Here is a 16,748-nt window from a genome sequence, read left to right as displayed (position 1 = left end):
CTATATATGCAAATAGGCTTATAAGAATGAGTCTGTTATGTTCTGTTCTGTGTCAGTGTTTATTTCACTTGGTATGTTTTTGCAATCACATTGAAATGCTCAAACACTGTCTGTCACTTTAAATATATAGTGTTTAGCAGATGTGCTCATTTTATGTTATTTGTGTCCTTACATGTTCAGAATTGAACTTCCTGTTGGCGTAACAACCAGACAACTAAAGGTTTTAACCACTTCAACCCAATATACTATACCAACGATGAATGGTGAGAATAGCTGATCTACAAGCTCACAACACATGTACAGATGCTATTTTCGCAATTATTTGAACATTCTTACCTGCAAGTAAGTACATGACCAAAATACTGTAGGGATGACAAGTTGAAAGTGGTTAATGCAGTATGAGTGTACTATCCACCAGGGCAGGAATTTCAGGGAGGCTGCAAGGCTGTATGGCTGTCGTCCCTCAGTTTGGCCTTGTGCCCCTCAAAGAAATGGAATGTCCTGAGGCCATTCAGTGGCCTTAATGCCCCAGCTGACTGTATTACTTTATCATGTCACTGTCTCTTTCTTGTCATGTAGAGTAGACTGAAGATTGTACAGTACTTGTAGCCTAGCTACTTTACACTTTCTATTAAATGATCGAATAATACGATGTCCTGTCAAAGGAAATATTTCAAAAGTTGAGATAAATATCTGTTGGATTTATTTAAAAAAAAAAGGTAGCCTGATGTGGTGGTGTCATAATTAAATGTAATGTAATGTTAATATGGCAAACTGACTATCAAGAAAATAAAAACATAACATGTTTGTTTTGAAGGCCAACTGACTATCAAGAAAATAAAAACATTACATGTTTTGTTTTGAAGGCCTAATCGAGGCACTTCCGGACGTGTCGTCGTTGCCGGAAGGGGTGGGGTTTGTCCCAACCCAAGCACAGAGTAGCGTGCTCAGTGCTGCTGTGCTGCTGTTTGGTAGATAAATAGAAGATAAAGTTACCTTTCTGTGTTTTTAAACTAAAGATAAAACGCCAAAAGCAGTGTTTTAAAACGACAGCATGGTGAGTTTAGAGTGTTTTAACACTCAACTCATTGGAATAATGAATGACTTCACCAAGGAGATCATAATACACATAAAGTCAAGCGCTGCGGTCCAAAGGAACGTGAAAGAAAATCTGGTAAATAAAACTACAAACTAGCGTTGTTTCCTTGTATCATTTGTTCTTTTGTCATGATGCGACACCCAAGTAAGATGCAGTTAGTATACATTCATTTAGTAGGAGATGTTAGCCCTAGAATAGCAAATCTTTTAACCTATTTTGGGGAGACTACCGACGTCCCGAATACAGAAAAGGTAAACAAGGGTCCAGGGGTCCCCAGCAAAATGTGTTAATAAAGCATCTAAATCAGTATACCACTTTAACCTTAAATGTATTCGCTTTTAGCTTCAGCTTTTTGCTCACACAAGGACATTTAGAAACAAAATGTATTTTCATATTGGGGTCTGCGACCAAATAGGCTACATGCTAATTCATTTTGGGGTCCCTGACAACTTGACATGACCTGGGGAGTGAGGACAGCTCTTTTCATCTAGTATGATCAATCATATCATATATCCATTTGAATGTTCTGGCAGAAAACGTCTATTCAGTCAAAGTTGACAATAATGTAGTAAAAGTTGGTCCAAGTTCCATACTGATTGATTGATTTATTACTTTGTCAGGAATGTAAACAGCACGTGGTACTGTCAGACAGACATTAAGGCTGGAAGTACTGGGAGCTGATGGTAGGTGTGGCGCTCCACCTCAGCAAACCATCTCCCAGGGGTCTAGCGCATTGTAACTGGGACAGACTCCCGCGTGTTACAGGCTGATACCGACAATAAGCCACTCCCGACCTACTTCAACCTACTACTTCTTCAATTTTCTGTGTTTATTGTTTCAGGAAGAGCTGGATACACTGTTGGATGGTTTGTGTTTGGAGGCCATCGACAAGATACTGAGGATTGTTGAGCTGGTGACCACAACAAAACAACATGATCCACCTTCAATCAAAAGTGAAGAGACAGAAGACTTACACACCGACACAAATGGTACAGAGACAACACCTCTGAGAGAGAGAGAGAGAGATCAAATCAGACCAAATATCTCATAGTGAAAACGGAACATGTGAGATCTAGGTTGTCTATCAGAATCAAACTTTATTGTCACACTACAAGGGTGAACTTCTTAATTGTGAGCAAGCCCATCAATGCAGTTAAAGAGAATAAGAGCATAGAAGTAGAATAAAGTGCATATAAAAGTGGCCAATGTGTATAATAATGAAAATGTGTAAGTGACAGTCCATTTAAGACACAGATCATTTCAGTCTGTGCATTAAACTTAACTTGTCATGCTCTCCTTGCAGGAATAAACAAACCCTGTGACTCTGTAAACGAGGACCCAGGAAACGGGGATGATGACTTGGATGATGTGACGATGTCACCCTCCCAGTCCCCTCCCACCCTGATCAGGCATCAAGACCACGAGTACGCCCGGTCCTCGTTTCCCCTCTCATCCCTGGCATCTGCAGATGAGAACACAGTCTACGGCCGAAAGAAGGCTCTCAAACTAGGTCCAGACCACATGACTCATTCGTGCAAATGCTTATGGTGCACCAGTGTTTTCCCCAGCGCGTACCGACTGGACAAGCATTACCGGAAGGTACACCCAGAGTGTAAAACCTGTGGGAAGCTCTTCTCCGGCATTAAAAAGCTCAGAGAGCACGAGATCAAAGTTCACAGGGTTCTGCCGTACAAATGTGAATACTGTGACAAGGGCTTCCACCAGAAGGGTCACCGTGATCGTCACGTGAAGACGCAACACACTGGAGAAAAGAGCTGCCACTGTGACATCTGCGGGAAGGCCTATGTCTGTGCCGCTAACCTCAAAATACACAGAGTTGTTCACTTTGACAGGTCCTTCATTTGTGACGTGTGTGGGAAGAGCTTTTACCACGCCGTCCACCTCACGCGACACAAACACCTGCACGCGGAGGTGAGGCCGTATCAGTGTCCGACCTGTGGGAAAGGCTTCAACCAGGCAAAGAACATGATGAAGCATCAGGCTTCCATCCACAGCGACGTCAAGGAAAGCCACCTCTGCTCCATCTGTGGCAAGATCTACACAACACGAGAGGGCCTGAAGTACCACATGGTCGGGAAACACTATGAAGTCTCCAACTCCAAAGAGAGTTTAATTACCTGCGACGTCTGTGGGAAGAAGTTCCAACACCTGTCACATTACAAATTACATAAGGTCACACACGGGAGAGAGAGGCCATTTTGCTGTCACATCTGTGGGAAGAGTTACAAGAGGAAACAAACTCTAGGCTTCCATATGTACACCCACACGGGCGAATCACCATACAAATGCTCTGTCTGTGGCAAGACCTTCAGCATTCGCGCCGCCTTCACGAGACACAAGAGCATCCATTCTGGAGAGATGCCATACAGCTGCAAAGGGTGTGGCAAACACTTCCGCCTGCTCACTTTCCTAAAGGCCCATGAGCAGACTCTGGGTCACAAGAGACGGACGTCATCAGACATGGTGTCCATAGAAAACACTAACAGCAGCAGCTCTCCTACTGCTGTTAATAAAAAGAAAAGTTCAAAAGTTTTCAAAAAGTAGCAGCTCTACAAGCTACACGTTTTGAACCTGTAGATCGGCTATTTGAACAACCGTTATTATTATTTTTAAATTGATTACAATTGATACTGCATTGTTTTTGTTCCTTTTTTTTGGTCGAGCTCTAATAGAAATTAGTACTCGTCTGGTCGTAGGTTCCCAGTACCAGCCAAAGTGTCTCTGAGCCTTTCTGTGGGCAAAGCTCTCAGCTTCAGGGTGTAAACGATAAAATAATAACACAATATTTAAGAATGAGTCGGTTATGTTCTGTGTTTCTGTGTTCATTTCAATTAGTGGTGTTTTTACAATCATATTGAAATGCTCACCAACACTGTCAGATTTAATATAATTTCTATGTGCTCACTATAAGGTTATCTGTATCCTTCCAAGTTCCTTATATGTGAGTTTATCTTTCCATTTGGGTAACAACAAAATATGAATGGCACTTACTTTAACCCAAGGAATTAAGTGTTGCATAGCCAGACAACTATTCTACAATCTCTGAATGAATACTATAGAGTCTGGAACACCTCTCGAAAGCCGAGAACGGAAGCTGTCATTTGTTTCATTTCCATTCACGAAAATATATTTTACATGAATTTCCATTTCTAAGCAGCAAGCTATATGCTTTGATTATTTTTTATTTATATTTGGACAAAATGTGCACGACTGTAAAGACGATATGGAAGTGGGGAGGAGGCATCACGTCCACATTATCCACAGAAGCATTTTAAATTTGTGGGAAGCAACAGTCTGGCTCACAAGACTAGTACTAACGATTAGTGAAAACGGCAGATCTACAAGCTCTACTATTCTTTGAATGTGTTCTATAATAACACTATAATACCAAAATAGAGATGGCAGGTTGAAAGTGGTTAATGCAGTATGGGTACTATGCTTTTCCACAAAACTATAGAGGATACTAGGGTTCCTAAAAAGGACATCCTATATGTACATCGTCTGGAAACCTCATATGTCCAATTCTGATCCTTTTCAGGATAAAAAGAAAAAAGGGCAAACGTAGCATATATATACAATCTCAAAACGTGTTTCGAGCTTGTACATCTGCTACTAGTATGATCAAGTAGGATGTTAATTTACAAAAAGAGAAGGTTTCTGCCTGACAGCAACGATATGTATAATATGTGTTATAATGAGCTCTTTGCAGCGTTTATTGGGATTTAGAATAAGAACAGATCTGTACTGTACATGAAGACTACTCTGAAGCACGTTACCACTTAAAATAAATGTTCATGTCCAAGTACAATTATGCAATTTGTGAAACAGTGAGAAAGGAGACCTCCCACACTAGTGCTGATTTCTAAAAAAATATATAACACAATATGTACAATTATGTTTTAGTAATATTGTTCCTGCTGTTCTACATACTGCCTTGCCAAACAAGTGAAGACATCACAGACCGGGGCTTTAACCTTTGCTTTTATGAAATATCCCAGACCAGTAGAGTTAAATGAATATATAGGACAATGCTTCTAAACTAGTTTGACCTACAAATGCTCTAATCTTTGCAATGCGATGCATTGAGAGAACTTGTAGATCGGCTATTGTCGCTGGCTGCACAGTGCACAACATACTTCTACAGAAGACATGCTGACTTCTGTGGAACCCAAATGACTGAAATCAATAGCGACAGCCCTTTAATCCATGCGTGTGCACATGTACGTACATAACCTAACCATTCTTGTCTGTATTGTCCTAATCAAAACGCTGTAAAGATGGTGTATGTCAGGCTACTGACTGGGTACTGTATGTGATATTTTTTGTTAGTTTCTGTTCAGGTTGACAATTCAGGACAGATCTCGCATATTGGAGTACTATAAAATGTAAGCGGATAAAACTCCAGATTGGATGAAATTGGTGACCCACCTGAAAATCTATTTTCTGTTTATTGCAGAGCTGGAGAGATGGGGACTCTGGGAGACCTGTTGATCAAGCTCTATTAGCCTCTATACTATAGCAATGATTGCCATCAGAATACAGCACTTTGGTTTTGTTTTGATTTGAACGGAAACTATAGTTTTACCCCAAAATCAATCAATCAATCAATGAGAGTAGTAGCCTAGCCTAATGTGTCTATTTATGGAGGACCCTAGCTTAATCAATCATGTTATAATATAAACATTTCACGTTTTATTTTGAAGGTCTAATCGAGGTACCGTGGTCACTGTACTTTATTTTAATTCTTTTTTTACACGTGTTGATGTTGCCGGAAATGACGTATAGGTAGGAGTTCCCCAACTAAACTTCCCCCAGTTCAGTTGCTGGCTGCTAAACATTTGGTTGTTAAAGCGTAAGCGTTGTTTGATACTAGATCATAAACAAACTACAGGCTACAGCGGCCTGTTTGTGTTTTCAGCATGCTGAGTTTAGAGTCTTTTAACACTCAACTCATTGTAATAATGAATGACTTCACCATGGCGGTCTTAACACACATAAAGTCAAGCGCTGCTGTCCAAAGCAACATGAAAGAAGAGGAGCAGGTACTACTCTAAAAACAACTGATATGACTACAGTACTTAACTAACAAGACGTCGCATCGCTAGAGCAAATCGGTTCTTTTAGCAAGTGTTTTCATGCTGAATAAACTTCCCTCCCCTATAGCCCTAGAATGACAGCCATAATTGCATCCATTTCATGTATTCGATCAACGAATAATTATACATTAAATATGTAGGCCTGCAATATCACAGCCATTATGTGGCTATGCCACCTATCTTGCTATTAAACGAGTCAATGACCCTATATATTTTAATCCATTTTCAATTATTAATATCACAAGTATAGCATAAAAACACAAAACGGAATATAGATAGGAGGTTTCTGGCCGACAGCAACGAATGATATAATTAATTGTTAGCAGAACCGTTATTCTAATAATAAGGCCACTTTGGCCACTTTGATAGCTTATTTATTCTCTGGGACAGGACGCCAATCTACAACACTATACAATCCTCAATGTTTTTGTTTTGTTTTTTAACTCTGAGAGTGTGCAAATGGACCCTCAGAGTTACAAACCTACCCGGAAGGGTCCATTTTGATTTTGGACCCCAATGTTGAGAACATTGTGTTTAGAATCCAACAGAATATAGCCCGTGAAGTACTTTTGTTCTGGCTTTTGTTTCAGGGTGAACTGGATCATGTGGTGAAGTTAAAATGCATCGAGGCATCCAACACCATAATGAAGCTGATCAGAGATCTGATGGCCACAGCCCACCAGGACCCACTCAACCGGCTACAGCTACACCATCATACTGAAGGTCTGCTGTTGTGGTGTTAGGGTTGAGTACAGAGAACTGGAACCACCACATCCGATACTACCGATACCATATAGTAGTTACAGTAGTATAACCAAATAGGTACCGTTTTGTAGTCCTGTGTAACTTATGTGATGATTTAGGCTGATGTAGAATCATCACAGTGGCCTCGTGGATGGAGTGTCCGTCTAGCCGCAATTTGCAACTCTAGATTTGTTTACAATGGGATGAATCTAGAGTTGCAATACCCTCCATTGACTCCCCACTCATCCAATTTGGTTTGTGATCTGCTTGTCTTAAACAACGTTAAACTCACCAACATTGCAGCTGTAGTCCAAGCTTGAATTATCCTCTTTCAATCTGCCGAGCTTGTTTTTCATAAAAATCCCCCGTAGACATGTTATGAGCTACTTTCTGTCAAGAAATTCTGTGCAGGTGATTATTTTTCTAAGTGCTGGAGTTTGGAAGCACTCGTCATAAGTCACTGAACGGCCCAGCGTACCACCTGTTTCGAATTTGCACATAATGCAGGAGGCAGCAGCGCAACCCGTTAACAAAAACGTTGCTACACTGCAACACACAAAAGAGGATAATTCAAGCTTGGACTACAGCTGCAATGATGGTGAGTTTAACGTTGTTTAAGACAAGCAGATCACAAACCAAATTGGATGAGTGGGGAGTCAATGGAGGGTATTGCAACTCTAGATTCATCCCATTATAAAAAAAATCTAGAGTTGCAAATTGCGGCTAGTGTCCGTCCTGAGACGGCAGAGTCATACCAAATATTCTACAAAATGGGACTCAGTGCCTCCCTGCTTGGCATTCAGCATCAAGGGTTGGGGATTGGGGGCCCTGTGACATACTAGCATCATGTCCAGGGGGTGTACATGAAGCTGACTCACGCTACAGAAACAGGAAATAGGCTTCTACAGAAACAGGAAATAGGCTTCGGCAAGACTACTACTTACTTAGAATCATCACAAACTAAGTAAAGCAGGCTCAGATAGCCTAAGATTTAGACTTTATAGATTTGATCGATTCTGACATTTTCAATCTACGAGAGTGTAAGCAAACTCGCCCCATGGTCCTGAGCGCGGAACCGCTCAGGACCATTTTCAATAAAATTGTTATAATCCATTCTGTCTCAGCACTGCTAGTCTCGGACAGGAACAAACTGCAGGTTGAAAAGGCCCTCAGCTCTGAACTCGGTAGAATCTGTACCTGGCTCGCTGATAACAAACTATCTTTACACCTGGGAAAAACTGAATCCATTCTCTTTGGATCAAATAGTAACCTCAGCAAGGCAGATGGCTTCTTGGTTAGAGTTGGTGACAATATTATCACACGAAAATATGAAATTACCTACCTAGGTTCCATCCTGGAGGCTAATCTTTCCGATGATAAAATGGCCACCAACGTAATCAAAAAAGTCAACCAAAGAAAAAGATTCCTTTACAGGATCTCCTCACTGGTCAACAAAAACACCTTGAAGACCCTAACAGGAGCCCTCGTACAAGGTTTCTTTGACTATGCATGCAGGTACCACAGCACCTCAAAGGCCCTTAAAACAAGGCTCTAGACTTCCCAAAACAAACTGGTCAGGCTCCTACTTGGCCTCACCCCCCGAACCCACCTCATCCCTGCCCACTTTGACAGGCTGGAATGGCTTAGGGTCGATGACAGAGTACAGCATCTTGCAATGGGTCTGGTCCACAAGATTCGCTACACCACCAAGATACCCATGTACCTGTCTTAAATACTTCCTTAATGTTAACGAAGTCCCCACCCACAACACCAGAGGGAGTGCAACAAACCATGTGCAACCCAGATTCGGCACAAACAAGGGACTAAATTCTTTCCGCTCCTATGCCACCAAAATGTGGAACGCCCTAGCAACAGTCATTAAGACATGTGAATCCCTTGACTCCTTCAAAACCGCTCTCAAAGGGCACCTACGGACGGCTACAATTTCGAAACTGGCCCCCGTAGAATCTGAATCCCCTCCCCCCACCACCCACCCCTTTTTCCCCTCACTGTATATGTTTCTTTTCCCTTTTTTACCTCCTTTATGATGAATTCCTGTTCTGTTCTTTGGCTATATAGAAGTGTCTATTTGTATGTCTAGTCTAAATGTTTCGATGATTTGAACATGGTGGACCCTCTTGTAAACAAGTGTAATGCTTTATTGGGTCGTCCACTCACAGTTAACAGTCTTTGTAATTTTGTATTGAGTTGTGCTTGAAATGTACTGTAATTCTGCAAACTGTTAATAAATATTTCAATTAATCAATCAATCTCAGAATCTTTCCGCCATCTTGGATCTTTCCTCGATTGTAACTGCGCAACAGTGCCCCTGGCTGTCAGTGTTGTGCAGCCAGTTGCACTCATTTGGGGAGACGAGGACAGATCCAAGATGGCGGAAAGATTAAAACACTTTTTATTGAAAACTGATTTTTGCTAATCTTTGAATATATATACTTTATATGTTTAACTCAAATCTGTCTGAGTGACAGTCGCTAGCCATAGTCTCTTGTTGTGGCTCTTGCCACTCTTTGTTGTTTCCCCAGGCCTAAACCACAGCAGCGGTTTGACGGAAGAGGTGGAGGAGCGGGCAGAGGTCGAGGAGGTGGAGAGTGACCCGGCGCCGTGCTCTCCTCCTCCCAGCCAATCAGAGCTCTCCCTCTCCGCCTCCGTGGCCCTCTCCGTGGGTCTCGACCATCACTACGTCCGCTCCACCTCGTCCGTCACGCCCTCCTTCTCCAGCGTGACCAGACGGGTGTCCAGGAGGAAAAGGTCAACCGCAGCGGCGATGGTGACGAGAAGGAGCACAAAGAGCGACGACGGGGCAAAATGGGCCGCCGCCATCAAGTGGCCGTGGACTCGGGTCACTCGGCACGTATGTCTTCTTTTTCATCTTCAAATGTATTTCGTTGTTGTCGAGCAGAAACATCTCCATCTCCGGTGATATAACTTTTGTAATAACACCCTGGCCTACGTGATCGTACTACAGGCTAGCGTCACACGAAACAAAGCATCAAAAGTAGCAGATCCGCAAGGTTGTGTTTTGAGCTTGTAGATCTGCTATTTTTGCTGTTTTGGAATTTGAATTCTGAACAGTTTTAGACATTAGGTTTCCACCCAACAGAGATGATTTATATAGCACATTATGACAAGCATATGTGCTTTGAAATAAAAACATAAATTGTAAAGATGACATGACGAGGATACATATAAAAAGGTAATTCAATTGTGGCAAGTAGTTACGGTAATAATAGCATCGCAATCATTTAAAGCATCATTTATACGTTGGCTATTCAAAAATAGCAGATACATCTGCTTGCTATTTAAAAAAGAAAAAATACAAAAAAAAGATTTCTGTGGCCAAATGCATTCAAACCTTGACACAAAAAAGGTTTGAGAACCACTGAGACTTAATTAAGGTTTATAATCTTCTAGGTATGTCACATCTGCGGCACCATCTTCTCGGCCCACCTAGACCTGCATCGCCACCTTCGCAGCGTGCACAGCACTGTGGAGAAGCCTTATGCCTGCGACTACTGCCCAAAGGCCTTCAGCCACAAGCCACACCGTGACCGTCACCACCGCTGGCACCGCGGCGAGCGCTCCTTCCAGTGCGATGTCTGCGGCAAGGCCTACGTCACTATCAGCCAGCTCAAGGTCAGTTTTTTGGAAAGTAACATGCTTGGGGTTATTTTAATGTCCACTCCGGCTTTTGTGAACACTCCAGACAAATTGCTTGATTCAGTATTTACTAGATTAGATTAATATTGCCATCTTCCTATACAAACCCATTTTAACCATGATAGATTCATCGAAAACACCCGTCCTTGGTTCTGGTGACTGATATTGGTTTCCTAATGAGTGAGGGGGCCGTGTTTTGTCCAATTAATATTTCAAACACATTGACATTTTTTGGGAATTTATATAACCATATATTTATGGTTCTGTATATTTTGATGCAAATACTTTTGTACTCAAGTAACATTTTTGAATACAGTCCCTTTACTTTGTAATGCTGTCCTTGAGGGAGTTCCAGGCGGTCCCCAGCCAAATGATTGATAGTTAGGAACCAAATCCTTATCAAATTCGGGTCTGTGGCCTAATAATGCATATCAAATGCTGAGGGTCCTTGAATTTAAAATGGTTGAGAATCACTGCTATGTCTGTAGGACTCCTCTCTTATATGGGAGTCCCACTCCCTGGCGTATCTTTTCAAATTTGTGTCAATATTTGACATAACAAAGTTTGAGAAGAGTTAAACGATCTGTCTCTCTTTGCTGAAGGTGCACAAGCAGACCCACACCGACAAGTCGTTTGTCTGCGACGTGTGCGGCAACGCCTTCTACCAGTTGGGACACCTGAAGCGCCACAAGCTGATTCACGCCGCCGTGCGGCCATTCCACTGTGACGTCTGTGGCAAGGGCTTCACGCAGGCCGAGGGCCTCAAGACACACCAACTGACGCACTCAGGACAGAAGCAGCTGTGTCCCGTCTGCGGCAAGATCTACCGGAACCTCAAGTTCCACATGGCCAACAAACACTATCAACTGTCGCCAAGGGACCAAGGTTATTATAGTTACTCATGGATTCTGATTTCAGTAATCCCATTTGAACCTGTTACACCTATACATTGTTATACTGTACATTTAAAGCTGAGACTTTGTTGCTATATATTGCTGTTGTGTTGTCAGACACAAACCTCTTATCTCCATGTTTAAACATTTTCGTAAATGAATGCCCTACTTGATCTGATCATACTACTCACACAAGAGCATCAAAAGTCAGAGGTCAGCTATTAAAAAGCTATTAAAGTAGCAGAATCAGATCTACAAACTCATAACGCATCGCTTCGCTCTGCATTTCTATGGCTGCTCACCATCTCATCTACATACGTAATTGTGATACTTGTTTATAAGTGGTAATGTGAATGGCTCCCTTTACTTCAGGCTGCTAGAAATCACAGATTGGGATGGCCTAACAAAAATAAATCAGTATTGAGATTTGTTAATTGGCTTCAAGCTCTAACTGCCTACACACCCGTCTCTGAGTTTTGCAATTACACATTTTGTCTGACCTTTTAAAATAAATCTCATCTCTGACAAAATACATATCGTAGGAAACCACCTAACTCAATGTTTTAGGTTTTAGATTTGTTTTGCATAAATCAGTGCTATTGAACACCCTTTACGTCTGTGTGTTGGTTAAAAAAAATATTGACCCAATGAAAAGTAGTAAAAAAAACACTTAACTCCATTAACCTCTTAACTCCATTGGACCCTCAAACTGCTGCTAAAACAGCTAACTCGCCCAGGCGGTGGCGTAACCGTCTGGGCACCCGACTGGTAATCCAGTCGCAGTGTGCCGCGGGTTCGACTCCCGAGCCCGACACGGCCTTTACTGCATGTCTTCCCCCATCTCTCTCCCGTTTCCTGTCAGCCTACTGTCTATCACTTCAAAAACCAATAAAAGGCGTAAGCCGCAAAAAAATATCTTTAAAAAAATAAAAAAAATAAAACAGCTAACTCCTCCCCCTCTCATGCAAGTCATTGACAATATATAAATTCACAACACCAACTTTGATGAGGCAGTATTGTTTTATTTTAAAAAATATATAAGGTTTTCTTAATTTCCTGAAAAAATTGTATTTTTCATTTTCAGAAACATGTTGGAGTTAGGTGGTTTCTCCCGACAGCAGAGATGTACATATTACAATAAAACAAATACATATGCATATTATAATAGAAACTTAACAATGAAACAAAAACTAGCAAAACACAACTTAAAAACCAATTCAAACAAACAACATGAAGTAAAAATGAAATAATGTAAATAAATGTAAATGTTGAAAATGTTAAACCTACATGCAATAACCTTGCAGGGGACGCCCACAGAAAGGAGAAGAAATTTGTCTGCGAAGTATTGGGCTGCGGAAAGATGTTCTCGTACCAGTCTTCGCTGAGCGCACACAAGAAAAGGTTGCATGCTGCCAGGTAGGCCTTGTCATTGATTGATTGATTGATTGAATACTTTATTAGTCAGACATGGAAACAGCACATGGTACAGTCAGACATTAACGCTAAAAGGATAACACAAAAAGAAAAATACTTCAAATAGCCGATATACATCAACACGTTGTGAGCTTGTAGATCGGCTATTTGAACTATTTAAAAATGTTAGTCAAAATAGTAAAAAAACTAGATTACATTAATGCAGGGGTTCTCAACGTTTTGGCTGGGGACCCCCAGAAATGCTTTTGCCATAAATAACACGGTTTGAAAATAGTCACAGTTTTTATATGATCACAAATTATTCGAGATAATCACAGTTATTTTTGTGTAATCAACAGTTGTTCATCATTCTGTAAAAAAAACATATTTTGTGCCACATTGTAAGTGAGCTTGTTGATCAGTTATTTTCACTATTTTGGAAAACGTATAGAAAGAGTATAGAAAGTATATCGTGTCGGATGGAAACCTCATATGTCCAAAACTGACTTTTCAGGATTCAAATTCAAAAGTAGCAGATCTACAAGCTCAAAACGTGTCCCTTCACGCTGCGTTCCAAGATCTGCTACTTTTGGTGCTTTTGTGTGTCGATGTCAAAATGATCAAGTAGGGCGTTGATTTAAAAAAAAAATAATAATAATAATAATAAAAACGCAAAAAGTTAGAATATGGAGATGTGAGGTTTCTGCCCTCAACAGCAACGACATTTGTATGACTAAAAATGTGGTGATCGTTGACACAGCCCTGCCACCGGGGGGAGCAACATGCTGTTTGCGTGCAGCGCGTGCAAGGCCACGTTCAACACGAACGCCAACCTCGCTCGCCACCGCAGCATCCACACGGGGGAGACACCCCATGGCTGCTCCGACTGCGGCAAGCGCTTCCGACTGCTGGACTTCCTGAAGGCCCACCAGAAGGTCCACCTCAGACGCAAGACGGCGTCCGAGGGGCGCAAGAAGAGTGCTAGTCCCTAACTAGCGAGTCGGAGCTGTGACTTATATTCTTAAATCATATGCCACTGTGTGGCAGTGGAAAAAGCGGCACTCCAAACTAAGTAAAGGATGCAGGACTGGCTCAAATACAAATTCTCATTTTATTGAAAATGCTCTCTTTTTCATTTTCCTGATTTAAAAAAATAGCATATGATATGAGCTTGTATACCTGCTAGTTTTTTTTTATTAATAGCCAAGTATTGTTATTTTTTTATATATAATAAATGAAATAAAAATAATAGTTTTGGATATGTATGATTTCCACCAGCAACGATATACAAAACAACATGGCCGCTGTCCAGTTTTGCTACATTTCTTTTTTTTCCTTTTTTTTTAATGTTTTTTTTGTGGCTTTCCCCTTTATTTCATATTTTTTATGGAGGGATAGACAGTAGGCTGACAGGAAATTGGGAGAGAGATGGGGGGTTGACATGCAGTAAAGGCCGTCGGGATCGGGAGTTGAACCCGCGGCACACTGCCAGACTGGATTACCAGCCAAGGTGCCTGGACCGCTGAGCCATGGCCCAGGCCAGTGTTGCCACATTTTACATGAGAAACAATCAACCAGATCTATGAAAACAAGCCTAAAAGAAGTGACTAGGTCACATGGTCACGGAGGGGGGGGGGATCGCGAAGAGTTGCCGTGTCGAGCGTTGTGAAGTTTGGTATAGCCGACTCAGCCCTGTTCGAGTTGTAAACCAATAGGGACAGAATAGTAAATAATGTAAAACCCGAACTCACCCATCCAGCCACGGTGAAATAGCACTTCCGTGTTTGTGAAAGCCATGCCTCCGTCAGTACAGATCTTTGGGTTTTCTAGTTGTGTATGCAAGGAATTGCAATTCTGTGCATATCTACGTATTTCTGCGCGATCAGGCTGAAATATCAGATCTACAGTTTAAGCTCACAACATGACACAATGTGACTCGTTGTGAGCTTGTACATCTGCTATTAAATAAATAATATATTAAATAAATAATTAAAAATGTGGTCTTCCAAATTAAGATAATCCAAAATGTTCCCCCAAAAAGTTTTTTCCAAAGTATTCCAAAACATTTCATATTTGGAATCGTTTTAGCAGCACAAACCATGTTTTTGGGGGATACATGGGCAATTAGCCTACATACTAATCTGGCGGTCCTTGACATGAAAATATTTGAGATCCAATGGTTTAAACAGCATTGGGAAGCAAGGCAAGCCCAAAAATAAGCAACCACACTTTAGAGACAAGCCCCAAAAACATCTACCAATAGAAGCAACTTTACAGAAAAACAAGTCGCTCATAATAGACATGACAACACTATTGCCGGCCTGTTGACTGATCCCTTCCAACTGCGTGGTTCATAAGATTTACATGGTGGTTTTTTACCACTAGGTTAATCTGCAAAATCCTAAACATAATCACTCATAATTCCCCACTTAATGGTCCGTAAATCTCATAACTACGCGTCTCTCTCTCAATCCATCCATCTCTCTCTCTCTCTCTCTCTCTCTCTCTCTCTCTCTCTCTCTCTCTCTCTCTCTCTCTCTCTCTCTCTCCCTAGCCTAATCTAATGGATTCACTGCCTTAATCTGATTTTGTTTTGTCATGTTTTGAACGACAGTCCGTAAGACTCAATAGCTGTTTTACAGGAGACGAATCGGGACGGACTGGAATGTTCTCTTCCAATTGAGGTGTTTACATGAGGCATGGGGGCATGGGGCCTGAAATGTTTGGGAAGAATACCAAAACTAGGCCTAAACCTAACCTTATTCCTAAATACTAACCTTAACCTCAGTAAAACTGTGCCAAAACCTAACCCTATTCCTAGGCTAAACTGCGTGCTAAACTTGTAGGCTAAAGAGCGTCATTGTACGCTCTCAAGAGTCCTATTATTGTTAAATATCTGCATCACTTATTTTACAAGATGTCTACACTATTAGAGAATGTAGTTTTTTTGGGTCTGTTGGGTCTGCAAGGCTAAATCTCATCAAATGGTGGTCCGTGGCTCAAATGCCGAATAAATAATAGGCCTTGAAATGAAAAAGGTTGAAAACCACTAACTTAAAGAAAGAAAAGAAAAAAGACCATTACTGCATCAAAAGTAATCGACAAACTATATACAAAGTGGTCAAACATTGGTCAAATGATTATGATATAAGAAAAGGCATTGTGAAAAGAACCAATCTGCTATTTTTTATCGGTGAGAACCAACTAAATGCAATGCTTCAAGTGCTTGTCGGGTGGGGGGTTCCCAGTTCAAATATGATTATTTGAGTAGGTCCCCACCCAGTCAAATATGATCATTTTGGGGGCCCACAGCCTGAAATGGTTGAGAACCACTGCTTTAAAACGTTCTGTCTGACAGATATTGTAGAGATACTATTCAACTCACAGCTTGGATTATTTACAAATTACAACAAATGTTGTTATGTTCACAGATGAAAACAAAAGGTGTTCCAGTAGGGTCTTTCTATAGTCCCCTAATTCTGCATGTGTTAACTTGGGTTAATCGGATGTGTTTTTTTATTAAACACTGTTGATGCCTAATTGTTGTCTCCACCAGGCCGAAGGCATGGGGAGAGAGTATGTTTTGCACTCCGTCCGTGTGTGTGTGTGTGTGCGTCCGTCCGTCCGTCCGTCCGTCTGTCCTTCCTTCCTTCCTTCCTTCCGTCCGTCTGTTACCAGCTAATCTCCGGCACCGTTGGCCCAATCCATGCCAAACTTTGCACACACACTCCCTGGATGCCAACGACGAACCTCTGCCCCAAATATTCCTCAACGGCCTGTTATAGCGCCACCATGAGGCCGATT

The 16,748-nt window shown here is 41.5% G+C and overlaps 2 protein-coding genes across 2 annotated transcripts; both read left to right on the top strand.

Annotated features, from left to right (window-relative positions):
- Positions 1-899: 899 nt before the first annotated feature.
- On the top strand, positions 900-5,168 carry LOC306930606 (uncharacterized protein). Its single transcript, XM_079511659.1, has 3 exons — positions 900-1,174; positions 1,941-2,088; positions 2,403-5,168. The coding sequence occupies exons 1-3, from the start codon at positions 1,055-1,057 to the stop codon at positions 3,662-3,664; spliced, it is 1,530 nt and encodes a 509-aa protein (XP_079367785.1). The 5' UTR covers positions 900-1,054; the 3' UTR covers positions 3,665-5,168.
- Positions 5,169-5,917: 749 nt separating this feature from the next.
- On the top strand, positions 5,918-14,183 carry LOC306930614 (zinc finger Y-chromosomal protein-like). The gene is made up of 7 exons (XM_079511674.1): positions 5,918-6,162; positions 6,807-6,939; positions 9,504-9,832; positions 10,393-10,614; positions 11,241-11,523; positions 12,836-12,947; positions 13,705-14,183. The coding sequence occupies exons 1-7, from the start codon at positions 6,040-6,042 to the stop codon at positions 13,934-13,936; spliced, it is 1,434 nt and encodes a 477-aa protein (XP_079367800.1). The 5' UTR covers positions 5,918-6,039; the 3' UTR covers positions 13,937-14,183.
- Positions 14,184-16,748: the final 2,565 nt, after the last annotated feature.

The sequence above is a fragment of the Electrona antarctica genome (genome assembly GCF_951216825.1).
Source record: "Electrona antarctica genome assembly, chromosome: 10".
In the NCBI taxonomy this organism is placed as follows: Eukaryota; Metazoa; Chordata; class Actinopteri; order Myctophiformes; family Myctophidae; genus Electrona; species Electrona antarctica.
This window is presented reverse-complemented; position numbering and strand designations above follow the sequence as displayed.

Bases quoted from the DNA above. Each gene is read 5' to 3' on its own strand.
- LOC306930606 (XM_079511659.1), top strand. From the start codon at position 1,055: ATGGTGAGTTTAGAGTGTTTTAACACTCAACTCATTGGAATAATGAAT. The intron at 1,175-1,940 runs GTAAATAAAACT...TTATTGTTTCAG, and splicing joins GGAACGTGAAAGAAAATCTG to GAAGAGCTGGATACACTGTT. The intron at 2,089-2,402 runs GTACAGAGACAA...CTCTCCTTGCAG, and splicing joins CTTACACACCGACACAAATG to GAATAAACAAACCCTGTGAC.
- LOC306930614 (XM_079511674.1), top strand. From the start codon at position 6,040: ATGCTGAGTTTAGAGTCTTTTAACACTCAACTCATTGTAATAATGAAT. The intron at 6,940-9,503 runs GTCTGCTGTTGT...TTGTTTCCCCAG, and splicing joins GCTACACCATCATACTGAAG to GCCTAAACCACAGCAGCGGT. The intron at 12,948-13,704 runs GTAGGCCTTGTC...TCGTTGACACAG, and splicing joins AAAAGGTTGCATGCTGCCAG to CCCTGCCACCGGGGGGAGCA.